Source organism: Elephantulus edwardii, unplaced genomic scaffold, assembly GCF_000299155.1.
Source record: "Elephantulus edwardii isolate Elephantulus edwardi_28Jun2011 unplaced genomic scaffold, EleEdw1.0 scaffold00130, whole genome shotgun sequence".
NCBI classification, from domain to species: Eukaryota; Metazoa; Chordata; class Mammalia; order Macroscelidea; family Macroscelididae; genus Elephantulus; species Elephantulus edwardii.
Window position 1 is genome coordinate 9,635,210 of NW_006399880.1, and position 15,029 is coordinate 9,650,238.

Genomic DNA, 15,029 nt, shown 5'->3' on the forward strand with positions numbered 1-15,029 from the left:
AGGCTGCAGTCCTTGACCCTCTGCAGAAAGCATTTCAGGTCCTCCTCAGTTTCAGCAAGCAGGGTTGTGTCATCTGCATAATGCAGATTGTTAATAGATCTTCTACCAATCCTGATGCCACACTTCTCCTCATAGAGCCCCGACTCCCGGATAATCTGTTCTGCGCGTACAGGTTGAAAAGGTACAGAGATAGAACACATCCCTGGTGTACACCCTTCCCAATTTTTAACCACGCCTGATCAGTACAGAAAATACCTTCAATCTGTTCCCATTGTAAAAGTTTATTTTCATTATTAAGAGAAAACGGGGAAATTTTTAAAAATCCTAAACCTGCCACTCAGAGGGAGCTATGACCAGTAACGTTTCAGAGTCTGCCTCTTAGCTCATTGTTTTCAAAGCATTTATGACAGAAGTAACATCATCATTTTATAGATAGAATTTTTAAGACCTCAGAATTGTAATTTCATTCCATAGTCTAATGAGCAACAAAAACAATAGCTAGAAACAATATATTAAACATTTTGCTGTTTCTGTATATTTAGGTTACTGTCAATCAGTCTTTTCCATGTTGCAATAATATTACATTAGACATTGTTACTAGATGTTGTTTTTCAAAATGGGGGTTGAGGAAGTGATTTTTAGACTGCTCCTACGGTACTGCCCCCCACCCCAATCCTGCCTTAATTTGCTGTGTTCCCTCACCCCACTGCTGATGAAATGTATAGCCCTGGCTTCTTGTTTGAAGCATATCCCTTAAGAGGTGACCCCCTAGCATCTCCAATTAGTATTTGAAGTGATGCCTTAGGCCACTGCCTGGCACAGTGGTGCCCTTGCCTTCCCTCCTGTCGTCTAAGCATGGAGCTCAGCTGCCAAGCTGCCTATGCCTCCTCCTGTCCTCAGAGCTGCCTCCGGAGTCCCAGCAGAGAACCAGCAGAACCCCTTTTGTTAACAGAGGTAATTTGCCTGGGTTCAGCATTAATAAGGAATGCCATAAGCAGTTGGGGTCAGAAAGAACAGATCTGTCAAGCCCCAGGGTTAATTTAATAGCAATCTGTTGGTTGTCTGCATTGGATATGAGCTGTGGATCAAATGCAATGTTTTGATTTCACCATTTAGTTCTTTGAGACAACAGAGAAATAATTGGGATAGAGAGCTCTAAAGGACAGGGAAGAGAAAATTGTCTGTCAAAATGTATCATTCTGTTTTCAAGATAATGCACGGAGCCATGCATTGCTCATCTCCTTTCTCCTTCCACCCAATGTGAAGGGCAAAGCCTCAGCTGCTGTTGGCCTCTGGTCCCTGTAGAACAGCAGGAGGGGAAAAGCCTGGGTTCCTATGTGATGTAAATGTGAAATACCCTCCCACATCACCATCTTAAGACATTGTGTTTGCATCTAGATGCATCTCCTGAGTATTTTTTTAAACTCACAAACCTTCCATTCAATAACACTCTAAGAAGCACCTTGCCAGATCTCTCTCTGTACCAACATGTGGGTAAAAATAAATAGATAGATAGATAGATAGATAGATAGATAGATAGATAGATAGATAGATGATAGATAGATAGATAGATAGATAGATAGATAATTCTCTCATAAAACACAAACACCCTGCGTTGAATGCCATGTCCAAAATTCTGGTTTCAAAAACTGTAATGGCCAAAATGATCACTCACTCATTGTCATTGAGCCAGAACCAACTTGTAGCTGACCTGCCAGTGAGTTTTCAGTGGTAGTAAATAGCACAGGAAATTGTCCATCATTCTCCTGTAGAGCAATTAGTAGATTCGAACTGTCCTCCTTTAGGTGAATGAGAAAAAACAACAACAAGAAAAAAAAAAACCAACCAGTAACCCAAAGCAGAGGAGTTGAAGCTGTCCTCCCTGATACAAAGAAGTGGTGGAGACCCTGGGTGGTGCAAAGATTCATTTGTAGGTAAAGCACGGGTAACATGTTGAAGGTTTGAGTTTCTGGAAGAAATCCTCATGACCTGCTTCTGGAAAAATCAGCTATTGAAAACTCTGTGGAGCACAGTACTACCCAGACACATTTGGTATGGCCATGACTCCCAATCAGCTCTGCCGACAATTGACTTCCTGGTGGCCTAGACCAGAGGGATCCTCCACCTCTCTGGCAATTTGAACCCACCAGCAAATTCTCAGGAAAAAGATGGGCTGTCTCTTCTTGTGCAATTTATAGCTTCAGAAATCCAATAGAGAATCGGCTGTAAGTCATCTCTGATTCAATAGAGATTAGTTTAAGGTGGCTTCTTTGTTTTGTTTTTGGATTTTACTGGAAGAGTGTCAAAAGAACCAGAATTACCACATTCAGAAAGACCGGTTGTATAAGAGCCATTCCTGATGGGACCAGAATTTCATAAAGAACAAAAGAACAAACTTGGGTTCAAAATCTCCACTCTGCTCCCTACAAATTGTGTGACTTTGGGTAATTTATCTTACTGCCTGCCTTGGTCTCCTCAGCTATGCAGTTGTTGTTATTGTTAAGTGCCAGCCTTTCAACTGTGACTCACCGTGACCCTGTGGATGATGGATCTGAACCCTAGGCTGTCTGACATCATCTTCATCATCTTTAATGTACGGGACCCCACTGTGACAGTCACTGTGTCAGTCCATCTTGTTGAGGGTCTTCCTCTTTCACATTGACCCTCCACCCTTCCAAGCATGATGTCTTTATCCAAAGACTATCCCTTCCTAACAACATGCCCAAAATATGTCTCCAAGATATATTTGTTGCTGATAGTTGTAGAGGGGTTTCAGACATTTTGTTCATAGGGTCACTATGAGTCATGCTCTAATCAAAGGCAATGAACAACAACAACAGCAGCAATGCTATGAAGTTTTTGGTGAGTACTATTGAAGCGGAAAAGACTCATAGCAGACTCTCCAGCAGGTTTTCAGAAGCAATAAATCACCTGGGCGTAGTTTGTCCATCTTTCTCCTCTGGAGTAGCTGGTGGATTTGAACTGCATTCCTTTGTGTTGGTAACTCAAATTGTTACCACTAAGGCATCAGAGATCTCAATGCTATGAAGAGGGGATGTTAATAGTCCCAGCCTCATAAGGCTGAGATACAGTTAAACTAGACAGTACATGTGAAGTACTCAGTACAGGGCACTTAATAATCCCTCTGCATCAGTCAATGTTATCCTCATCTTCATCCTTATCTTCAAAGCTATTAAACTGGGTAGAGTGCTGCTCTTATCCCTGAACCCTACTTGTTAAACAAACACTCCAGTCAAAAAGGTGACCCAGAACTGGTGGGAAAGAAATGACATGGTTTGCGGATGAGTGGTGCTAGGTAAGCGTAGAGGTCTGGGATGGATGGATGGATGGATGGATGGATGGATGGATGGATGGATGGATGGATGAATTAATGAAAGGAAGGAAAGTCCCAAGAGAAAAAGCCCTAAGTCCCTTCAATGGGCACATCCCCACGACAGTGCTCTTGATGGTGGCGGATGTTCCTGGTTTCACAGATATGTTTAGACACCTCCTTTTTACACGTTCTGACTTTAGGATTTATTTTTAGGTGTGGGGGGGGGAATAACTGCAGATATAGCACCTCCTCCTCCCACACAGAGAAGTTCCCTTCCAGTTCAGCTTGTTTTTAGAGCTCTGCTGGTAGAGGTTGAAAAAACTGACACCAGATTTGCTTTCCTATTTTGGTGAAAATAGAAACATGCTGGCACAGGAGGGTGTGAAGGCTCCTTCTGGTGGTGATAGAATCTGACAGCTGTGGGCTAACCTCTGCTGATCCCACCCCATGCCAGGACCACAGAGCCCACGGAACAGGTGTGAAAGCTGAAAAGGACAGCAGAGCTCAGTAAGGAGCCTCCTCCAGATTGACATAGACCCTTGTTCCCAGTGCGTGGTGCTACCTGCAATAATACCAGCAGCATTTGAGCTGAAAGGTACTGTTTTGTGAATCTGGGGAAATATGTGTACCCTGGAAACCCGTAAAACTTTCATTTGGCCCTAGTGATGAAATTGTAGTTGTTGTTGTTGTTGTTATGTGCCATCAAGTTGCTTGTGACTCTTAGCGACCCTATGTACAAGAGCTCTAAATGCTATTCTATCCTGTGCCAACCTAGCCATATCAAACGCACTTATTCCCACCGCTCCAGTCACAGAATCGATCCATCTCACCAAAGGTCTTCCTCTCCTTCGCTTCCCCTCCACTCTGCCAAACATGATGTCCCTCTCCAAGGACCAGTCCCTCCTTGCAACATGCCCAAAATATGTCAGACAAAGCTTCAGAATCCTTGACTCCAGGGAACACTCTGGCTTCACCCTCTCCAGGACAAAGCTGTTTGTTCTCCTAGTAGTCCATGGTATATTCAACACTCTTCTCCAGCACCACAGCTCAAAGGCATCAATCCTCTTTCTATCAACCCTATTCACTGTCCAGCTCTCTGATGCATAGCACATAATTGCGAAGACTATGGCCCGGATCAGGCACACCTTAGTCTCCAGCCTGATATCGTTGCTCTTCAGTACTCTTGAGAGGTCCCTCACAGCCGACTTTCCCAATGCAATTTGTCTCCTGATTTCCTGGCTGCTGTTACCAAGAGTGTTGACTGTGGAGCCAAGTAGATTAAAACTATTAACTATCTCAATCTCTTCACCATCCATGCTGATGCTGCCAATTGGCCCAGTGGTTAGAATCTTTGTTTTCTTGATGTTTACCTTCAGTCCATATAGGAGGCTGTAGTCCTTGATCTTCTGCAGCAAGCGCCTCAGGTCCTCCTCAGTTTCAGCAAGCAGGGTTGTGTCATCTGCATAACGCAGGTTTTTGATGATTCTTCCACCAATCCTGATGCCACATTCCTCTTCGTATAGCCCAGCATCTCGGATGATCTGTTCTGCATACAGATTGAAAAGGTATGGAGACAGAATACATCCCTGACGAACCCCCTTCTTGATTTGGAACCATGTAGTGTCTCCTTGTTCTGTTCTGACAACTGCCTCTTGGTCCAAGTATAAGTTTCGCATTAGCACAATCAAATGTTCTGGGATTCCCATTCTTCTAAGAGTCAGCCACAGCTTGTTGTGATCCACACAGTCAAAAGCCTTTGCATAGTCAATGAAGCACAGATAGACATTCTTCTGGTATTCTTTGCTTTCTGCTAAGATCCATCTGGCATTAGCTATAATATCCCTAGTACCAAGACTTCTTCTAAATCCAGCCTGCACATCTGGCAGTTCTCTGTTGACATATTGTTCCAAATGTTTTTGGATCATTTTCAGCAGAAACTTGCTTGCATGTGATATCAATGATATTGTTCGATGATTTACACACTCTGTTGGGTCACCTTTCCTTGGAAAGGGAACAAATATCGATCTTTTCCAGTCAGTGGGCCAGCTGGCTGTTCTCCAGATTTCTTGGCACGACTTAGTGAGCACATCCAGACCAGTGTCTGTTTGTTGAAATATGTCAATTGGTATCCAGTCAACTCCTGGAGCCTTGTTTCTTGCCAATTCCCTCAGAGCAATTTGAACTTCCTCTTTCACCACCATAGGCTCTTGCTCATATGTCATTTCATGAAATTCTTCTGTGTCAGCCAAGTCCTTCTGATACAGTGACTCTGTGTATTCCTTCCATCTTCTCTTGATACTTTCTGGATCATTTATATACTGTCCAAAGTATCCTTAAGTATTGTCACCCATGGTTTGAATTTGTTTTTCAGCTCCTTCAGCTTAAGAAACGCTGAACGAGTTCATCCTTTTTGATTTTCTGACTCCAGGTCTCTGCACATTTCATTATAGTATCTTGCTTTATCGTCCTGGGCTGCCTTTTGAAATTTTCTGTTTAGCTCTTTGATTTCTTGGTTTCTTCCTTTAGCTTTGGCTTCTCAGCGCTCTAATGCAATATTCAGAGTCTCATCGGACATCCATCTTGGTCCTTTCTTCTTTTTCAGCCTTTGCAATGATCTTTTGCATTCTTCATGTACGATTTTCTTGATATCCTCCCAGAGATCATTTGGTCTATGCTCATTGGTGCTCAAGGCCTCAAACCTGTTTCTGAGATGGTTTTGAAATTCGAGTGGGATAGACTGAAGATCAAATTTTGGTTCCCATGGACTTGATTTAATTTTCCTCAACTTCAGCTTGAACTTGCATATGAGTAGTTGGTGGTCTGTCCCACAATCAGCACCAGGCCTGGTTTTCACTGCTGACATTGAGCTTCTCCACCGAGTCTTTCCACAAATGTAATATTTCCCTTTCTGATGCATCTCTGTCTGACGCATGGCTATCTAAAAGAGACTCTATTCAAGTACATGCTTGTTGACTTAATGTTGCATTTTCCAAAATGTAGTACTTCAGCTCATTCGTGCGTGCTCTCTTTCTCTCTCTCTCTCACTCACACACACATGTTTGTTTGGATCATGATGCATTTACTTAATGTAAAATGAGTGTAGCTACTTCATGAAAAAGAAATGTAACTTACACATTAAATAAAGGGTTTCATATTTACTAGTTTACTTCTTACATGAGAGCAGTAAAAAAAATATTGATCCCATTTAAGCTTGATTTGAAGAAAAACATTCAGCAAAAAATATTGCTGTTATTGTTAGCTGCCATTCAGTCAGCCCCCAACTCAAGGCAGCCAAATACACGATGGACTGAAATGCTGCCGTCCCCAGGATTCCATGTGGAACAGACTATTCTGACCTGTTGTCACTGTTGATTTTTAGAAGTGGATTACAAGTCCTTTCTTTCTAGTTCATCTTATTCTGGAAACTCCACTGAAGCTTGTTCAGTTCTATAGCAACACACGCTCCTCCACAGGCAGATAAATCATGTGCATGAGGGTTATTGGCCATACTTTGATGATAGAGATAGATAGATAGATAGATAGATAGATAGATAGATAGATAGATAGATAGATAGATAGATAGATATAGATAGATGATAGATAGATAGATAGATAGATAGATAGATGATAGATAGATAGATAGATAGATAGATAGATAGATAGATAGATAGATAGATATAGATGATAGAGAGAGATAATATATAGATACACACACACACACACCGGTGGCAAGGAGCTGCCCTGCAATTCCAAGGGCCATCAAGGGCTCCGCAGGAGAAGGATAGGCAATCTCCTCCTGTGCAATTAACTGTCTCTGAAAACCTGTGGGAGGGTCAGCTATAGGTTGGTTCTGAACCTACATTACACAACAACAACAACAATACACAAAGGTAGCTCATAAGCAGTGAAATTCGGGAAAGTAGGGATCCCTTTGATTGGCTTCTCTGTGTGACAGCATCTGCATCAAGAGGTCTGTTTCTTTACAGGAAGGTTCTCAGGCAGCATCCCAGCCCCAGGAGACCCAAACTACATCTTGATCCCTGGGCTCTCAGTGCAGCTGCAAAGGATGAATGCAAAGCCACCTCTCCACCTAGAGGAATAGCTCCTGCCAGAGGCCCTAAAGAAGGTGTTTCTTCAGCTGAGCATCTGCAAAAATGAAAGACCAAACAGCTCATTCTAATATAGGAAAATTGTAGTCTTTTTAAAAAAGAGGCAGAATAGTTCTTGATCAGAAAGGAAAACAATCCATGGGAACCTCTGTGTAATTCAATGGCTTTTTCCTGATTCTGCAGCTTCCACTCAAGACCTAAAGCAAATCCCAATGTGTGGAGATTTGAGGTCCTGGATATCTCAAGAAAGTGAAATGTTGCATAATAAATGCTAAAGAATGCAGATTATGCACCAGGGATGAAATCCTAGTGTTATAAGTCTTTAGAAATGTGACTTCAGGCAAATTACTCGATGCACTCTGAGCCTCTCTATATACCACCCTGACAAGTAAAGATGAGGAAAGAGTTGCCATAATGATTAAATGAGATCTATTGTGTAATGTGTTTACCATGGTGATTGACGTACAGTAAGTGCTCAATAGATGGTCTTCCCATTGCTGTCAAGTCACAACTGACTCATAACCGAACTTCCACTAGGTTTCTAAAACTGTAAATCGCACAGAATACAGCACATCTTTCTCCTTCGGAGCTGGTGGTGGATTCAGACCTCCAGAGAGGTACAGTCTTTGGGTTAGCGCACCGCTCCCTATGGACTATACCACCTAAGCTCCCTCAATAATTGGTAGCAGCTCTTGTTATCAAGTGGTAAGGAGCTGGACTGCTAACTCAAAGGTATGTATTTGAATACACTAACTGCTCTATGGGAGAAATATGAGCAGCCTCCTCCTTGGCCATGTATAGCCTCTGAAAACTGGAGTGTCAGCTATTTTAGTCAGTTCCAATTCAGAATGGCACATAACATTATTATCAACATTATTATTCAAAATTATCTCAGAATCCTCTCAGGAAAAAGGATTTGTCGTCTACTGTCAGTTGCATGTATCAATCCAGAATTGGAGAGTTAAGGACCCAAGAAAGTTGAATCATTCAGTTGGAAAGGGACTAGTTCCTTAATCACTATTTTAAACTAGAAAATGAAAAGTCTTTGCCCTTTGGCACATGTTAGCATGACCATGTGCACAAATAACTTTGATGGTGAATAAAACATTTTCTTCCTATTTTAGAAGAAGACTTCTTCCGAACTGAAAACACTAAGGAGTCAGGGAGACATGAGTTCTAATCCTGCCTCTGACCTCTGGGGAGCCAGGGACTGTTTCCTTAAATTCCCTAATCTTTGTCAGCTAAGGAGAGATAAAGACTGCTTATTTGTTCACAGAGATATGAGAATTCACCATGTGCTGAGGTCTTACATAGTTGTAAGATGTTTTTGTCACCCCGTCCCCATGTCTTCCTGTTCTCCCGGGTTCCCTCCTTGACTCGTCTGTGCCAGATATCGTCGACATTAAGCCGGCCAACATGGAGGAGCTCACCGAGGTGATCACCGCAGCGGAGTTCCACCCCCACCACTGCAACACCTTTGTGTACAGCAGCAGCAAAGGGACGATCCGGCTGTGTGACATGAGGGCATCTGCTCTGTGTGACAGGCACACCAAATGTGAGTCACAATGCAGGGGAGATGGGAATGGATGGGCCATTGGCTTCTGGTATATGGGTAGGGGTTGTGGGACTCAAAGACTGTTGTATATCTTTCCTGTGTGAAACATACCTATGGAACTGAATTAGGCATCAGCTCAATGTTTTAAAAAGTTGAAACCTCCTGTGAAATTCTACAAATGTTTGCTTTCCCTACCCCACCTCCCTCATTCCCATCAAGTCAAAACCCACTCAGAGCTGACCTTCCAGCAGATCACTGAGAGTAAATCACTAGAGAGATTAGTCATCTTTCTTCCTCAGAGATGCTTGTGGACTCAAATCACCAGAGAGACGTGGTCTTTGAGTTACCAGTCCAACCTCTGCCAACAGAGCCCCCCAGTGTTTGTTTAGGACCATGGAATGCATAAGGAGCTCCAGTGGTGTAGCATATTGTATGGTAGATTGTTAACCAGAGGTTGGAAGTTCAGATCCACCAGTGACTCCTCGGAAAAAACTGACTCAATGACAGTGGTAAAAGTCATGAAAAAGACATGATCACTGTCCGTGAAGAGTTAATATAACAGTATGACATGATTCAAGCTACATTTTAAGATCACTCACACTGCTTGTGGGGAGAATGAGTCTGGGGAGCATATGTGGAAGGTCACTAAGTGATTTTTGCTGTATCCAGGCAAGAGTGGAGGGTGACCTGAACAAGTGCAGTGATGTGGAAACAAAGAGGCACAGATGAATGCTAGACGTCTCTTGGCAGCACAGTTAACAGGACTTACTGATGGCTTGTGTGAAAGGCAAAGAATTGAGTGGCAGGGAGGGGTAGGGCTCAGCGACTTCTTGGGGAGAGTGCAGCTGTGCAAAGCAGTGTCCTAGTGATCTAGTGAGCATTGGAACCCCATCAGGGGGAAAGTACAACCATACTAACTGCCTTCAGGTCACACTGGAGTGTTGGATATTTCTCTATTTTAAAACATTAATTGTTCTTAATGGAGATAAACATGTATGCAACATCACTGTCCAAGATTCCTTATGTGTACAAATTAGTGACAATAGTTATGTTTATCATGTTGTTCAACCATTATGACTATGTATTTCCAAATATTTCCATCACTTTTAAGAGAAGCTCAGTGTCTCCTACCAGTAAGTCACATTTTTCTGGTACCTCCTCCCCAGTCTTGATAATAATTAATAAGTTTTAATCTCTCCTAGATATTTCATGTAAGAGAGATCATATCATAGTTATTCCTTTTAACCAAATTATTTCACTCAATTTAATGTTTTCAGAGTTTATCCATGCTGTAGCATGTATCATCGCTTTCTTTTAAGGCTGAGTAATACTCTATTGTACATCTATACCATATTTTATGTACCCATTCCTCTCTGAGTGACAATTTAGTTTCTTTTTAATTTGTTTTTCTTTTTGGTTGTTGTGCAGTATTCTGCAGTTAACATTGGTGTGCAAAGATCTTTTTGTGTGTGGGGGGTGTTTTTTTCATTTTTGTTGTTTTTGGGGTTTTTTGCAAAGATCTTTTATATTCTCACTTTTAGTTCTTTGTAATACATCTAGGAATGAAATTTCTAGATCATACCTGCATTATATAGATTGCACAACCTTGCTTGCTGAAAGTGAGGAAGGCTTGAAACACTTGTTGCAGAAGATTAAGGAATGCAGCCTTTGGTATGGATTGTATCTCATTGTCAGGAAAACAAATATTCTTCCTACTGGACCAATAGGCAGTGTCATGATGGATGGAGAGGAGCTTGAAACTGTCACCAATTTCATTTTGTTTGGATCCACAATTAATACCTTTGGTACTGTTGTTGTTGTTGTTGTTGTTATGTGCCGTCGAGTCGTTTGCGACTCATAGCGACCCTATGCACAACAGCCCTAAACCCTGCTCTATCCTGCACCAACCGCACTGCCTCTGACACACCCATCCCCATTACCCCAGTCACTGAATCAATCCATCTCATAGAGGGTCTTCCCCTCCTGCGCTGTCCCTCCACCCTCCCAAGCATGATGTCCCTCTCCAAGGACCCGTCCCTCCTGGCAACATGTCCAAAGTATGTCAGACGAAGCCCCAGAATCCTTGCCTCCAAGGAGTAGCCTGGTTTAATCCTCTCCAAGATGAATCTGTTTGTTTTTCTGGCAGTCCATGGTACATTCAGCACCCTTCTCCAGCACCACAGCTCAAAAGCATCCACTCTCCTTCTGTCCTCCCTAGTCATTTCCAACTCTCTGATGCATAACAAGCGATTGCAAATACCATGGCCTGTATCAAGCGCACCTTAGTCTCAAGAGAGACAACGTTGCTCCTGAATACTTTAGAGAGGTCCCTCACAGCAGACTTTCCCATCGCGATACGCTTTTTGATTTCCTGACTGCTGGTGCCAAGAGTGTTGACCGTGGAGCCAAGCAAACTGAAGCTGTGAACAATCTCAATCTCTTCGCCATCCATCCTGATGCTGCCAATTGGTCCAGTGGTGAGAATCTTTGTCTTCTTGACATTGAGCCTCAGTCCATACTGAAGGCTGCAATCCTTGACCCTTCGCAGCAAGTGCATGAGGTCCTCCTCAGTTTCAGCAAGCAGGGTTGTGTCGTCTGCATAATGCAGATTGTTAATAGATCTTCCACCAATCCTGATGCCACAATTCTCCTCATAGAGCCCAGCCTCTCGGATAATCTGCTCTGCATACATGTTGAAAAGGTATGGAGACAGGATGCATCCTTGGTGTACACCCTTCCCAATTTTGAACCATGCAGTGTTACCCTGCTCTGTTCTGACTACTGCCTCTTGGTCCAAGTATAGGTTTTGCATTAGCACAATTAAATGTTCTGGGATTCCCATTCTTCTCAGAGTCAGCCACAGTTTGTTATGATCCACACAGTCAAATGCCTTTGCATAATCAATGAAACACAGATAGACATTCTTCTGGTATTCTCTGCTTTCAGCCAAGATCCATCTAACATCAGCAACAATATCCCTAGTACCATGACCCCTTCTAAACCCAGCCTGGACTTCCGGAAGTTCTCTGCTGATGTGCTGTTCTAATAATTTTTGGATAATCTTCAGTAGAATCTTGCTTGCATGTGAAATCAATGACACTGTTCTGTAGTTTCCACACTCAGTTGGGTCACCTTTCTTTGGAATGGGAACAAATATAGATCTCTTCCAGTCAGTTGGTACTAGCAGTCAAAAAATAAGGAAATGCATTGCATTAGGAAAATCTGCAGTTAAGGATCTTTCCAAATTATGGAAGAGTAGTAATATCAGTTTGAAGACTAAGGCGCATCTGATTCTGGCCAAAGTCTTTCATAATACTAGCTATGCATTCGAGAGCTGGACAATGAATAAGGACAACAGAAAAAGAATTGACGCCTCTGAGCTGTGATGTTGGAGAACATTCCATGGACAGCCAAGAGAATGAACAGATATGTCTTGGAGAGGGTGCAGCCAGACTGTTCTTTGGAGACAAGAATGATAGGCTTCGCCTCACATACTTTGGACATGTTACTATGAGGTGCTATTCTCTGGAAAAGGACATGATGCTGGGAAGATTGGAGGGTCGGTGAAGGAGAGGAAGACCCTCAACCAGGTGATTGACACGGTGACTGCTTAGATGGGCTCTTGAATATGTCAGGAAGTGTGAGGATGGTGCAGGGTGGAACAGAGTTCAGAGCTTTTGTTCACAGTGTTACTATGAGTCGTGCTCAACTTGACAGTACATAACAACAACAAAGCAACATGGTAATTCTGTGTTTAACTTTTTAAAAAATAGTCAACTTTCCCCCCGAGTTCACAGCATTTTACAGTCCTACCAGCAGTAGGTAAGTGTTCCATCCTGTCCATTAGTGACATATTTAATTAAGTACTCAGCTATTAATGAGAAGGTGGTCTGTTTAAAGCCATCCAGAGGTGTTGCACAACAAAAGCCAAAACTCTACTTGCCAAAGATCACAGCCATTGGAAGCACCACAGAGCGCCTATTGTCATGAGTCATAATCTTCTCACAGCAGCTAATTTGGTTTCTCTTTTTAATGACTGAATATGTTTAAAACTTCTGCAGACTGAGATTGATCAAATATGTGAGCAATGTGCATTAACAAAAACTGTTGATTGGAATTCAAAATTTGGAAGTAAGAAAAGACTGTACTTGGAAAAATATGCTCTTGGTGATAGAAAAAGATACTTGCTAAGTGCCGTTGAGTCGCAGGCAACTCATAGCGGCCCTATGAGGGAAAGTCCTCAACGTGAAAAAGATATTAGAGATTGAATAATAAATTTTTATGACCAACAACTTGCTCAGATTTAATACAATTCAAAGAACAAATAATTATGAAGAAATGTACAAGGACTTGGAGTTAGGAAATCAAAACAGAACAACATGCTCCGCATTTCTTAAGTTGAAAGAACTTTGAAGAAAAAAAAATTAACGCTTGAATTACAATAGTGAATGATTCTATGTCCAAATATTGAATGACAAAAGAAGATGGAAAGCCATGAAACAAAAATAATTGATCACTATTCAACCATTTTGGGAGGTAATAATATAATCAAGAACCAAAGATACTGAAGGAAGAAATCCAAGATGCACCAAAAGCATCAGTGAAAAACCAGGCCTCACCAGTTGAAGGGATACCAAATGAGCCATTTCAGCAAACAGATACAGCATTTAATGTGCTCATGAACATATGCCAAGAAACTTGGAAGAGAGCTACCTGGTCACCTGACTGAAAGATCCATATTTTTGCCCATTCAAAATAAAAGGTGATCCAACAGAAGGTAGAAATTATCAAACAGCATTATTAACTTAACATGCAATTAAAATGTTGCTGATGACAATTTAAAAATGGCTGGAGCAGAATATCAAAAGAGAACTGTTGGAAATTCAAACTGGTTGCAAAAGAGGAAATGGAACAAGGACTAAGACAGATTGCTTATATCAGATGGATCTTTCTTGCACTTCTCTGTCCAGCAGAAAAGTGTGGGGCATTGGAGTGAACTACTCTACACTATCCTTAGTCAAGGGGTAAGGGGAAAGGAATTCATGGTCGTGAGTCCTATCAACCTGTACATCCCCTCAGCTTTAATTGGCAATGTTTTCTTCATCTAAGCAGTAAAATATGTTAACTGGACTCCAGGGTACTTTTACTGTGTTTTTTTCTTATTGCTGATCTTCCCTTTTCCCATAAGCACATCTTTATCAGAAGGCAGTGTCAGCATGAAAAGCAAAGTTTTGCACATCCCAAGGTAGAGTACTCTTTTTGCCCTGATCATATTCTTTTAACCCACGAATTTCCTGCCTTGGTCAGTTTAACCACTGTTGCTCCCCTTTTTTAATTTTCTTTTATATATCTTTCAGACTGTAAAATGTATTACTTGCTCCACAAAATAGGTTTAAGTACGGGCAATGTGTAAAACAATTTAAGGAGAAACAGAAGGTAGGCAAAACAAATGCCTTATAACAAAGGGGGTCAATATTTGCTAGTCGTCTTAAATTCATGCCCTCCTACTTTCTTTCCAGTCTCTTGTTTTTCCTTTCTAGTCATTTAGTCTTATTGTTCTTGTTATTATGGGCCATCGAGTTGCCTGTGATCCATAGTGACCCTATGTATAGCAGCTCTGATTCCTGAAAAAAAAGACATTGTACTTTAAGACCAAAGTACTTTGTTTTCCTTCTAAAAGAATACCATTCTTACTATCCTACTCAGCCACATATTTACACACTCTTTCTTTTGCCGTCTACAACTGTTTAATTAGTTCTCAAAAATTCTTATGCTTCTACAACTGTTTAGTGAGTTCTGACAAAAATTCATGTTTTCTTTATTACTTACAGATTTAGCAAGTTTGCACTTTAGCTTCAGGCAATGTACTGGTTTCACTCAATTAACTACACAACCTTTAGGAGTTTTATCAACATTCCTGAGTTTCATCAACATTCAAACTTCTGAATATTTATGGTTCATTTCTTCTTAGGTGGACGATTGTTGTTTGTTGTTGCTATGTGCCGTTGAGTCTCTTGCGACTCATAGCGAC

At 41.7% G+C, this 15,029-nt stretch overlaps 1 protein-coding gene across 1 annotated transcript in view; it reads left to right on the forward strand.

Annotated features, from left to right (window-relative positions):
- Positions 1-15,029, forward strand: part of PPP2R2B (protein phosphatase 2, regulatory subunit B, beta) — a 454,390-nt gene that overhangs the window by 348,801 nt on the left and 90,560 nt on the right. The window contains 1 exon segment of the mRNA XM_006893736.1: positions 8,834-8,998. Within this exon segment, the coding sequence (XP_006893798.1) occupies positions 8,834-8,998 (165 nt within the window).